This window comes from Eumetopias jubatus, unplaced genomic scaffold (genome assembly GCF_037043125.1).
Source record: "Eumetopias jubatus isolate StellerSeaLion01/CBP00866 unplaced genomic scaffold, mEumJub1_p1.0 scaffold_7, whole genome shotgun sequence".
Taxonomy (NCBI): Eukaryota; Metazoa; Chordata; class Mammalia; order Carnivora; family Otariidae; genus Eumetopias; species Eumetopias jubatus.
The window spans coordinates 110,101,036-110,114,445 of NW_028274813.1; the positions used below are offsets into that span (position 1 = coordinate 110,101,036).

Here is a 13,410-nt window from a genome sequence, read left to right on the forward strand (position 1 = left end):
TTTTGTGTGTGTGTGAAATTCCACAGAATAAAACACATAAGAAAATCAAATAAATTTTCATTTCTGCTGTCTTTAATCCAGCAAGTCTTTTATATAAAATATAGAATCAGTTTTTAAAAAAAGAAACAAACTGAATACATTAATTCAGGAATTGTAAAACTAACAACCATTCAGGCCCAATTAAAAATAAGAATGATAAAATGTAAAGCATAATAAATTCTGGAGCTATAGTATATTGAACCAGTAAAGTCAGTAGTAAAGGTGCTATGGTGGAGAGTGGCGCTGTCTCCCAGCTGTGATGACCCTTCCTTCCACAGTAACGAAGCCGGGCTGGGCGGGCACATGCGGGCTCACCTGGACACCACAGTTCCCAGACTCCCTTGCATGCAGCCATGACCACGTGCATTAGATCTCATCAGTGGAATGTGACAGGAGTGATGTGTGCTACCTTCTGACTCTAGGGCTTAAAAGAGTGGTTTATACATTCCTCCATGACCTTTCCCCTTCCTGTTAGCAGGAAAACAGAAGTGCCTGCCAGCAACTTCAGCCTTAAAGATAAGGACAATGTGCTACGCAATGGTGGAACAGCAAAATGGAAGAAATCTGGGTCCCTGAATAGCCACAGGGAACAGAGCCACAAGCCCATCTGAACATGAGGATTTTGACATGAAAGAAAGCAATCCTTTGGAGCTTTTTAATTCAGTGTTATTTTATAGTGTCTCTGTCACAGCTGCCAAGCCTTATCCCTGAGACAAAACTGCTATCAGGAGTTAGGTGCTATTACAATAAATACCTAAATCATATGGCACTGTCTTAGTGGTTGAGTACTAGGTAATGACTAAACATATTTCAGGCTAGAAATCCTGTGATTTTTCTCATTCTGTGGCAAAACATTTGAAAGAGCTATTGTCCATCATCATTTAGAAGATGTACCACGTGGCAATAGAGCCTTTTGAGGTGAAGCAATAGAAAAGACCCAAATTTTAGTGCACATTGGCAGCTGCTTACTTTTAGTAAGGTATGGTAAGAAAGAGAAGAGGTCAAGCAAGAATCAGCCAATTTATGAACACAGATGAAAGGGAACAGACAGTGTCTAGATATTTGGGACCTCAGAGATGTGGGGAAGCCGACCGTTTCTGTGTCAAGCAGCAAAATTTAACACTGTTGTTGGTCACAACTTTTCTCAAGGAACTCCCACAAAGGAGAAAAAAAAGTCTGCTCTTGGAATAAACATCATGGTAAGGATATTATAATCCCATTCAAGAGTATTATTTCAGATGGCTGGGAGGTGGCAGCCATTAAATGAGGCAGAGTCATGACTCTACAAATAAGGATAAGAACTAAAGGAGGGTTAAGAACTTTATGTCCAGAAAATAACTTTGGAGATGGACAAATGGAAATGGCTGGAAACAAATAAACCAAAAAGCCAACCAAGGTTTTCTGGGAACCATACTACACAAGGTCCCAGAAGGCCAGTCTGCTAACACTCATGATTGTTCCAACCCTTAAGCTGCCTCTACAGAGGACATGCTCTCTGCCATGCAATTTATCTGGGACCCTAGAGAATACCAGACAAGTAAGAACCTCCCAGAAGGCAGAGCTAGGGCCCATAGAGAAGAACAGATAAGGCATTTCTCCTTAAAACCAAAAACCACACTGGGGTCATTGTGAGGCTCAAATGACGATGCTTATGAAAATGCTTTGCAAATACCACCACTTTATACAAAAATAAAAGAAAAAATACCTTGTGTAAAAAATTAAACTATCATAAAAGCACGTAAAACATAAAAAGAAAAAAGCTGAAATAAATTGAGGTACCAAAGTTTGAAGGAAATTTGCGGTATATTGCATTTTTAACACAGGCCACCTTGATCTACTGCAGATATTCCATAAACATGACAAGGCAGGGTAGCTACTTTTCTTTACTTTGGCTTTCCAGCAAACTGTAGGAATGTCAGACTTAGAAGAGTCAGGCCAGAGGTCAGACTGTGGTACATTCCAAAAATACTTAATATCTAACTTTTGTCTTTAAGACACCTGAAGAATAATGCAGATAAATTTAAATACACAAGTATGATTAATAAAATCTGTGAAATTACTAGTATAAATATTTTTTTAAAATACAGCACATTACAGTGATATGAAATTTAGCACCGAGGCCTAAACCAATAGCTACCACCACCATTAATTAAGAAATTACTACAAGCCAGGCACTACTTATAACTTCATTATAACCACTTATTGCAGTAGTGTTAACTTTATTTTGTGGATGAGAAAAATGGTATTCAGACATGTTAATTAGGTAAATGTAGTTTTTAAGAAAAAAAAAATCATCCCTCCTCCCTTCCCCACACATACACACAGAGTCACACAGTGCTTAGAGCTTCCTTGAGAGCAGGATCATGTTTATTTATCTTTGGACTTTTAGTATCTAACAAACCAGTCTTGGCTGAATGAATCTTTTTTAAGCTGTACAATCAAATAAATTTCACATTCGTATAAACAAAAACTTCATAATATTCTGTTTCTCCATGAATTATACAAATACATGCATATTAAAACTTGGAAATTAATTTAAATGCCTAGCTGTTTCAACAAATACTGGCTATGTCCAAGTGAAACCCTCACTTACCTGCGTCATGAAGTGCGGTTCTTCCCTGAAGATCTACGTGTTCAGTGGGACAATTGTACTGTTAAAACACAGAAACTTAGTCAGCTGGGAGAGTTTCACTTTAAAGTTAAACATCTAGACTCAAATGAACAACTGTTACTTAATCTTAAAATATTCCATTTATCAAAAAACCTAAGGACTACTAGACAAGCCACTAAATATTTTGACATGAAACAAATATAATAACATTATACTGTAAATTCAAGTTTTTCACAAAACAGGAAAACATATGGTACATTATAATAGCATGGGACGTAGAAACTCTTATTGTTTGGGGTTTTTTTCTCACCAAGAGTTAAAATTTGAACAACTGATTCAGGAAAAACAAATGAGTTCTGCTGTGAAACTTAGTGGTAACAATGTTTCTGGAAATGGAGGACTGGACCCTTTAACTGAAAACTTTCTTCAGCCCACTAGTTCAAGGAATTTTGTGGCTGCCTGACTACAAGTTTAACTAGTATTATGGATATCACATAGTCTAAGTGACTGATGTTTATATAGAAATATATAGCTCCTATGCCCTATCACTTTATGTCATAGACCAGACAACAGAAAATTCCAGTCTCCAGCTAACGTCAACAGGAAGGTCAAGCCTTTGTTATTTATTTTTAATACACTAAGTTATGTGATTCACTTCCCTCAGAGTTTTTGCTTTTTATTGTTCACATTCTTTCACAAGATGGAAAAGAAATTACGTAAGCTAACAGTCAAAATTAACCTACTATTTTCTTTGATCTCGAATTCCAAAAACTCACTGAAAACACATCTATTATTTGCAGTCAAAATAATAAAGCCAGAGTATTAGCCACTTTTACTACCTGTAGAAGTTTTTGTAGACACAAGGCATGCCCATACTTTGCAGCCAGGTGAAGAGCATTTCTTCCTATTAAAAAAATAATTTAAGATATACATGAACAGTTATTTTCTCCACAAGTGAATTTTCCATAGAAATGTGATTCATTTTTTCCAAGATGAGTTGACAAGATACTTAATTTGTAAGCATGCTTTCACTCAGGTTGATATTTTAGTAAAAGCTAATGAACACACCAAAACAGTGAAGGTGGGAAGAAAAATTAAATCTACAAACCCATAAAGAGCAAGAATTTTCTTATTTACCACCATATCTCCAATACCTAGCGTGGTGCCTGGGACAGAGTAAATAATTAAAGTCAGCCAGAATAAACGGGAGGGAGGGAGAGGAAGAGTAGAAAAAGAAAATGGGAATAGGGGTGGGAGAAAGATACCTAGATTTCTCAAAATATTTCTAAACAGGCAGTGTGGACACTAAAATACAGGAAGTTAAGAGACCTAAGTCAAAGAAACTAATTTTCAGCTAAAATCCAAAGTTCAGGGACGCCTGGGTGACTCAGATGGTTAAGCCTCTGCCATTGGCTCGGGTCATGATCCCAGGGTCCTGGGATCGAGTCCCACATCCGGCTCCCTGCTCAGTGGGGAGCCTGCTTCTCCCTTTCCCTCTGCACCCCCCACCCCGCTCATGCTCTCTATCTCTCTGTCTGAAATGAATAAATAAAATCTTTAAAAATAAATTCAAAGTTCACTAGGACTGTGTCTCTGAAAAATCAGGCAACTTGTTCAAATATAATGTGTATTAAAATGTGTCATTTTAAAGGAAACAAATCATCTGAAAGATTAACTGAATACTGAAAAAGGTAAAGCTGCAGACAACATTCTACCACCAAACATGATTTCTTCTAATTGCATTTCTTTATGCATACATCTCATTGGATGGTGAAAGACAAAAGGGTTTCACCAGGCCATTCCATCTGCCAATCTTTTGTGTTCTTAACTTTCCTCTCACTTCACAAACCTCTCAAAAAATGATCTGACTTCACTGTCAGACCCTTTTCCTAGAAGGGAAGTCATTTGTGTTCTGTTCATCTTAAATGAAGGAATACACTGACTTCAACTTTCAACCCTCACTCAGTTTTATATGAGTTTAGATAAGTGGATTAAGTTTTCCTGGATCTGATCACTTCTGTGTACTGACTACCAGGTTTCTAGAACAAACAGCAGTGAGTCCAGGTCTTTAAACAAGTACAGATACAACATCTTCATCCATCCCTAAACATCCTCTAGTTACAAATAAGTTAGATGATTTCAAATTTCAATTTGTTACTGTTCATGGACAAGTTTCCTAAAATTATTTTACACTGTGAAAAGTGACAAGGAAAACTATCATTTACATGGAAAGTAAGAGAGAGTATGGAGTCGGACAGTAGGGACAGTCCCTGGTGTTCAACACAATGGGCCACATAAAAATGTCAGGTCGGGTACTTCCTTAGCCAAACCCAAATCCAGCCACTTTAGATAATACAGTAAAAAAATTAAGGAAATATCAAATCTACAGCACAACACTATGAATTACACACAAGGTGCCTACCTGGTAAGACCTAGGTCATAAATACCTCAAAACCAAAACCACACTTACTTGAAATACAGTTATTTTCAATATACTTTCATACTGCTAGCAAATAAAGGAGTTAAGATAAAATACATAATTTTTTTTATCAAATTGTTACTGAGTATCCACATCTGGATTATAACAGACAATATTACAGCAAATAAGACAAGGTCCTTATCCTCAGGAAAGGACAACTCTAAAGACAAAAATAGTAAAACAAGGCAAATACAAATATAACTAAACAACAGCAAAAACAAAAGACAAAGAGTTTAAGCAGATTATCGTCAGGATACAGCATACGAAACGATGTCTGCTGTGCCTGGGAAAGCACTTAAAATGCTTGATCTGCACTCAAGGAGAGAGGGCAAAAGTCACTAGGCAAAAATATCCAGAGCAGAAAGAATACAGACAAAAAATAAGATATATACTTGTTTAAATTAGAATCAGAACAATAAATAAATAAAGTCTAAAGATCTCTAAAGAGGTATATGGTTAGTCTAAAATTTCTATAAATATTCCTCTACATCAGTGGAATGCTTTCGTAAGTAATTAACATTTTTTTTTTTTTAGGATTTTATTTATTTGTCAGAGAGAGAGAGCACAAGCAGGGGGAGCAGAGGGAGAAGCAGGCTCCCCGCTGAGCAAGGAGCCCGATCTGGGACTCGATTCCAGGACACTTGGATTATGACCTGAGCCGAAGGCAGATGCTTAACCAACTGAGCCACCCAGGCATCCCAGTAATTAACATATTCTTTTGTTCACCGTTCAAAGGTGGCAGATAGAGTTTGGTCTTCAATTTAAAATTTGATATATCCTTAGGTAAAGATTCTCCTGAGATCTCTCTTTTCCTCTGCCTCCCTTCCATTTCTAAACACAGTACTGGTTTAACTGTAATGCATTTATCTGTCTCTATATGGAGTCACAAGATAAAATATTAAAGTTGTTAAGGCAATTCTGGTTCTAGGTCACCCCCTATATTTAACTGAATAACAAAGTAGAACTGCAGAGAAATAAGCTGTTTAGAGAATTGAGAATGGTTATCCTGAGAAAACCAGCACACTCACTGAAGAGGTCTACCTTGTGCTGTGCAGACAAACTTACGCTGTAAGATTTTAAGACAGACATGGGTACAACTAAGTTTAAGCAGAAGGCATAGTAAGAAACAGACTTAAAACTGTACAAGAAGGGGTGCCTGGGTGGCTGAGTCAGTTAAGCGTCTGCCTTCGGCTCAGGTCATGACCCTCAGGGTCCTGGGATCAAGCCCCGCATCGGGCTCCCTGCTCAGTGGGGAGCCTGCTTCTCCCTCTCCCTCTGCCCTCCCCCACTTGTGATCTCTCTCTCTGTGTGTGTCAAATAAATAAATAAAATCTTTAAAAAAAACAAAAACAAAAACTGTCTACAAGAAATAATTTTTTTATAAATATAGTAACCAAATACAGAACAGGTTTCCTTGTAAAGCATAAGGGTTAAGGACACAGACTCCAACTGCAGTTCATCCACTGAAGGAGCCTGGGCCAGTTACTGAATGGCTGGCTCAGTGCCTTGCAGCCTCCCTGGGATGGTGTGAGGATACAGTGAGTTAGTATGTGTGAACTGCTCAGGAGGGTACCATGTGCTGCATCAGCTCTTCTTGTTAATGATCATTCTTGGTAGTGCTGTCATTGCTACGAGGCAGTTAGCGCCCCATCACGAGAAATGTCCAACCAAATATCGAATGACCTCATGACAGCAAGGATTCACAGAGTCAAGAGTATGAGTATAAACTAAATGGCCCCTAAAGGTTCTTCCAAGTCTGAGATTTTAGGATCCTATAATATTACCAAGACCAGCACTGGACCTCAGGTCTCCAAATGCTCATCAGCTCAGCAATCCTGTCTCCTCAACTCCCTGTCTTTTACCTCTCCTAGACCAATGACGATACCTCAGAAGTAAACTTGTTCTCAACTATTTAAAAACAGAAAACTGAGGACGTCTCTCTCTAAATCACATTCCGGTCTGAAGAACATTAGCAATGGACAAGGCTTGTCCTCCCTTTCTGTTTTATAAGTGACCATGGCGGCAACCTACCTGCAGTGTCGCTGGTTGTAATATCAACGCCATGTACAAGGATGGCATTCAAACATTCAAGATTCCCCTTGGAGGCCACAACATGGAAGCTAAACAAAAAGAAAATATGTGTTATGCCACAGAAACTATGAAACATCGACTTACATGTTACACTAATGTCACCTTTTCTTCAACACACAGACACACACACGTTTTAAAAAGGCTACATAAAACATCTCTATATTTTCTACCAGGAAAAAGAAACCTATCCCTTATTAGCGAAAAACTAATTTTAACCCAAATTTACATAAGCAGCCAACACTCTCTAGAAATACCTCCTTAGAACCAATGGAATATTCCAATGTTTAATAGTCTTAATAATAGAAAATTTATACCAAATACCATTAATTCTATAGCTTATTATTAATCGGTAGTGCAGGCACTGGTGCTGGGGGCTTGATAAATGCACTGAAAAATTTCTATCAGATCATTTTGTTTCGTTTCAAATATACTGAAACTTCCAAAAGAAAAGAAGTTCTAGCAGAATGCTAAGGCCAAACAGATCAAAACACTTACCCCTTCTCTTTAGAATTATCAAATTAAACTTCGCATAGAAAAGCCTTCAAAACAACAAACTAAACTACACTTGGAAAGCCATAAAAGAGCTGGTGTCATCTTCCCCCAAAGTAGCCACAACTACCACCTAATTCCTCCCCTTTGTTCACAGACCTGTATGAAGTGGGTGAAGTTTTCCACACACAGTCATGACAAGCTTCCTAATAAGGCAAGGAAAGCCTGCTTAAAAAACTGACTTTAAGCCATCAGGTATTCAAGATACAAGAGAAGATACCCCATTGTTTCTTTGATCATCTAACACTTTATTAATCAACAAACATTTACAGAAATAGTTTGTGTGCCGTAAGAATGGACAGTGACTGATCAACTATACTCCACCAAATCCAAACTGGTAAGTGAAGACAGACAGTAGGGCTTCCCGACAAAGGATGCTGACCTCAGGTCAAAATACAACTGAACCCTAACCAAGTACAATAACCACTGTGAAGAAGCCAGGAGGAGATAAAGAATGTATGTGAGCTCAGCAAGGGGCCTGGATACAGACAAACTCTGTATCACACTCTCAGGAGGGGTCTTCCCTGACCACCCCATTTAAAATTTTTAATTTCCCCATTCCCTGAAACCTTAGGACTCTGACTTCCCCAATCCCTGCCGTTATTATTCTATATAGAACTACATATTTTTGAATATGATATATAAATTCAAGATTTATTTTCTTTATAGTCTTTCTTTATAAGTCTACCACTCTCTTCCCACTCTAAACTCAGCGAAAGCAGGGATTTTTGTCTGTTTTCCTTTCTATTACATTCCCAGACCAATGTACATACCAAACAGATGATAGGCCCTCAAATACTTGAATAACTGAATGCTTAGAGACAAAATCTGGAGATAGGTTGCAAATTCATTTCCAGATATTACAACACTTGGCCATGTATCTCGACTAGTATTATGATGGATGTAAATGCAAACCAGAGACCAAGCACTACGAAGTAAAATGAAGGAGGTGTGTGTATAATTTGAATTTGAGAGACAGAGATGCTTCTAATAAAAGGAATATAATGTTCATAGGAATCAAGTAAGGTCATAAGAATCAAGCAGGACTCAAGCAATGTTTCCATAGCTATCAAATTGCCTACTTGATAATCAAGTACACTGAAAATTCCTTACAGTGGAATTAAATTGTTGTAAGGCTAAGGGTATCGATCTTTGCAACACCAAAGTAGGGAATTATACTATGCAATGCACCATTAGAACCTTTTGAGAAACGGTAATTGGCTTCAAGGAAAGATTTTTAGTCTCCCAACAATCTTGGAGGGAACATTTTTTGTTTCTTGTTTCCCTTTCTTAGCTCAAAAAATTTGGAAGACTTCTTTCTTCAAAATAAATCAATATTACACTGATGATGTACGAAAGGGCAGAAATCACAACAAATCTACAATGCATTATTAATGAGGATATGCTATAAATACTGGACTTCAGAAGGAAGACATAACGATCACTAAAGTGTATGCGAAGAGTCATAAAGGAAATCTGAAAAGTTACCTTATAGAAATACTGTTTTTTAATTTAAAAAGTCAACTTTGTCTTTTTTAAAACAAGACGTGTTATTAGTGCTTCCATAATAAGAAATCCAGGTAATGTGGACGACCTCGGACGACAACAAGAAAAGTTGCATAAACTACAAAACATATGCTGAAAGGCATCAGTGAGGTAACAAGACAGTGAAAAATAACCAGGCCAGGATGCAGGGAGGGACAGAGACCCAGAGAGGTGAGCTTGGTATTTGAAGCCATTTTTTGCCAAGGAACATTTGTTGATTCCAGAGAAAACAGCTGGGAGGCCAAATACCACTTGTGACAGCCTGAGGGGACCGGGAGACAGGAATTGGTATCCGGCTTTCCAAGTGGCAGTGGGGCTTCCTGGTGAATCTGCCCCATTTTGCTTTGGCAATGGGCTATTCCCGAGGAGAGAGGTGAACAGGAAGAAAACAAATCCTTGCAGTGACTTTGGCTAGGCTTCAAATATTTCATTTTGAAATTGGATCGAGGTCAAGAAGCACATGTTACTTCTGTCTTAAATTTCAAAACTTGTAAAACAAACCAAAAAAGGTCATTTGAAATAAAATTTTTATAATTACTGCTAATACAGAAAGTGTGTTTGTAACATATCCTATATTTGACTAAATATGAAATGCTCTAATTAAGGAAGAATACAGTCTGTGAGTACTAAAAGGAAAATATTTTATCCCATTAATCCTAAAAGAATTCTATTTCCTACAATGAAAACCTCAGAGACTAATACTACTCATATATCCTACAAACTGAAGTTCATAATTGATCAAATCGTACCAGATTTTACAACTCTGACCATTAATACAAATAATTTCACTCAAAACTGAACATCAGACTGAAAAAAAAGAACAGAAACTCAAGCACCATTCATTCAAAACATTCAAAGCACGGATGGGCAGAACTGAAGAAATAAGGTTTCACTGACGATTTTCATCCCAAAGATTTCCTTCATCTTCTAACATCTTGATGTTTGGGAAAAAAGAAACACAAAAAATAAAGTCACTTTTAGATATTAAATTCTCGTGGGGGGGGAGCAGAGCAAGATGGCAGAGGAGTAGGAGACCTGGATTTCGTCTGGTCTCAGGAATTCAGCTGGAAAGGGATCAAACCATTCTGAACACCTACGAACTCAACAGGAGATCAAAGAAAAGAAGAGCACCAACTCTCTGAACAGAAAAGCGACCACATTCTGGAAGGTAGGACGTGCGGAGAAGTGAATCCGAGGCGATATTCGGGAGGATTAGATGGCGGGGGAGGGGGCCTCCATAGGCCGCTTCTGGCAAGTGATAGAGCCGCGGAGCACAAAATCGGAACTCTGAGAAGTCGGCTCCCCTAAGGGACGTCACTCCAGTGGCTAAGCGGGGGGTGGAACCCTCGCGGGACAGTGTGGTCTCAGGACCCTCAGGGTCACAGAAAGACCGGGGGTGCCTGAGTGCAGTGGAGCTCCCAGATATTGGGGCGAGAAAGCCGGCTACATTTCATCCTAAAGCAACAGAATACACATTCTTCTCTAGTGCCCATAGAACATTCTCCACAATAGATCACATCTTAGGCCACAAATCAGGTCTCAACCGGTACCAAAAGATTGGAATTATTCCCTGCATATTTTCAGACCACAATGCTTTGAAACTAGAACTCAATCACAACAGGAAAATCAGAAAGAACTCAAATACATGGAGGCTAAAGAGCATCCTACTAAAGAATGAATGGGTCAACCAGGAAATTAAAGAAGAATTAAAAAAAATTCATGGAAACCAATGAAAATGAAAACACAATTGTTCAAAATCTTTGGGATGCAGCAAAGGCAGTCCTCAGAGGAAAGTATATAGCAATACAAGCCTTTCTCAAGAAACAAGAAAGGTCCCAAATACACAACCTAACCCTACACCTAAAAGAGCTAGAGAAAAAACAACAAATAAAGCCTAAACCCAGCAGAAGAGAAATAATAAAGATCAGAGCAGAAATCAATGAACTAGAAACCAAAAGAACAGTATAACAGATCAATGAAACTAGGAGCTGGTTCTTTGAAAGAATTAACAAGAGTGATAAACCCCTGGCCAGACTTATCAAAAAGAAAAGAGAAATGACCCAAATCAACAAAATCATGAATGAAAGAGGAGAGATCACAACCAACAGCAAAGACATACAAACAATTACAAGAACATATTATGAGCAACTCTATGCCAGCAAATTAGATAACCTGGAAGAAATGGGTGCAATCCTAGAGATGTATCAACTACCAAAATTGAACCAGGAAGAAAGAGAAAACCTGAAGAGACCTATAACCACTAAGGAAATTGAAGCAGTCATCCAAAATCTCCCAAAGTCAAACAAAAGCCCAGGGCCAGATGGCTTCCCAGGGGAATTCTACCAAACATTTCAAGAAGAATTAATACCTATTCTCCTGAAACTGTTCCAAAAACTAGAAATGGAAGGAAAACTTCCAAACTCGTTTTATGAGGCCACCATTACCTTGATCCCAAAACCAGACAAAGACCCCAACCAAAAGGAAAATTACAGACCAATATCCTCGATGAACATGGATGCAAAAATTCTCACCGAAATACTAGCCAATAGGATCCAACAGTACATTAAAAGGATTATTCACCACGACCAAGTGGGATTTATCCCTGGCCTACAAGGCTGGTTCAAACATCCGCAAATCAATCAACGTGATACAATACATTAACAAAAGGAAGAACAAGAATCATAGGATCCTCTCAATAGATGCAGAAAAAGCATTTGACAAAGTACAGCATCCTTTCTTGATCAAAACTCTTCAGAGTACAGGGATAGAGGCTACATACCTCAATATCATAAAAGCCATCTATGAAAAACCCACAGCAAATATCATTCTCAATGGGGAAAGACTGAGAGCTTTTCCCCTAAGGTCAGGAACGCGGCAGGGATGTCCACTCTCACCACTGCTATTCAACATAGTATTAGAAGTCCTAGCCACAGCAATCAGACACCAAAAAGAAATCAAAGGCATCCAAATCGGCAAAGAGGAAGTCAAACTCTCACTCTTTGCAGATGATATGATACTTTATGTGGAAAAAGACTCCACCCCAAAACTGCTAGAACTCATACAGGAATCCAGTCAAGTGGCAGGCTATAAAATCAATGCACAGAAATCAGTGGCATTCCTATACACCAACAACAAGACAGAAGAGAGACAAATCAAGGAGTCGATCCCATTTACAATTGCACCCAAAACCATAAGATACCTAAGAATAAATCTAACCAGAGACAAAGGATCTGTACTCAGAAAACTATAAAATACTCATGAAAGAAACTGAAGAAGACACAAAGAAATGGAAAAATGTTCCATGCTCATGGATTGGAAGAACCAACATTGTGAAGATGTCAATGCTACCTAGAGCAATCTACACATTCAATGCAATCCCCATCAAAATACCATCCACTTTTTTCAACGAAATGGAACAAATCATCCTAAAATTTGTATGGAACCAGAAAAGACCCTGAAGAGCCAGAGGAATGTTGAAAAAGAAAAGCAAAGCTGGCGGCATCACAATTCCGGACTTCCAGCTCTATTACAAAGCTGTCATCATCAAGACAGTATGGTACTGGCACAAAAACAGACACATAGATCAATGGAACAGAATTGAGAGCCCAGAAATGGACCCTCAACTCTACGGTCAACTCATCTTTCACAAAGCAGGAAAGAATGTCCAACGGAAAAAAGACAGTCTCTTCAACAAATGGTGTTGGGAAAATTGGACAGCCACATTGCAGAAGAATGAAACTGGACCATTTCCTTACACCACACACAAAAATAGACTCCAAGTGGTTGAAAGACCTAAATGTGAGACAGGAGTCCATCAAAATCCTAAAGGAGAACACAGGCAGCAACCTCTTCGACCTCAGCCGCAGCAACTTCTTCCTAGAAACATCGCCAAAGGCAAGGGAAGCAAGGGCAAAAATGAACTCTTGGGATTTCATCAAGATAAAAAGCTTTTGCACAGCAAAAGAAACAGTCCACAAAACCAAAAGACAACCGACAGAATGGGAGAAAATATTTGCAAATGACATATCAGATAAAGGGCTAGTATCCAAAATCTATAAAGAACTTATCAAACTCAACACCCAAAGAACAAATAATC

At 38.4% G+C, this 13,410-nt stretch overlaps 1 protein-coding gene across 4 annotated transcripts in view; it reads right to left on the reverse strand.

The window, feature by feature from the left end:
- UACA (uveal autoantigen with coiled-coil domains and ankyrin repeats) overlaps window positions 1–13,410 on the reverse strand; it is a 101,127-nt gene that overhangs the window by 37,158 nt on the left and 50,559 nt on the right. For all 4 annotated transcript variants that reach the window (XM_088025129.1, XM_028100330.2, XM_088025130.1 and 1 more), the window contains exons 3-5: window positions 7,161–7,249; window positions 3,490–3,554; window positions 2,633–2,690 (exon numbers count right to left, since the gene is read on the reverse strand). In XM_088025129.1, coding sequence (XP_087881255.1) covers window positions 2,633–2,690; window positions 3,490–3,554; window positions 7,161–7,249 — 212 coding nt within the window. The remainder of the gene's footprint in view (window positions 1–2,632; window positions 2,691–3,489; window positions 3,555–7,160; window positions 7,250–13,410) is intronic.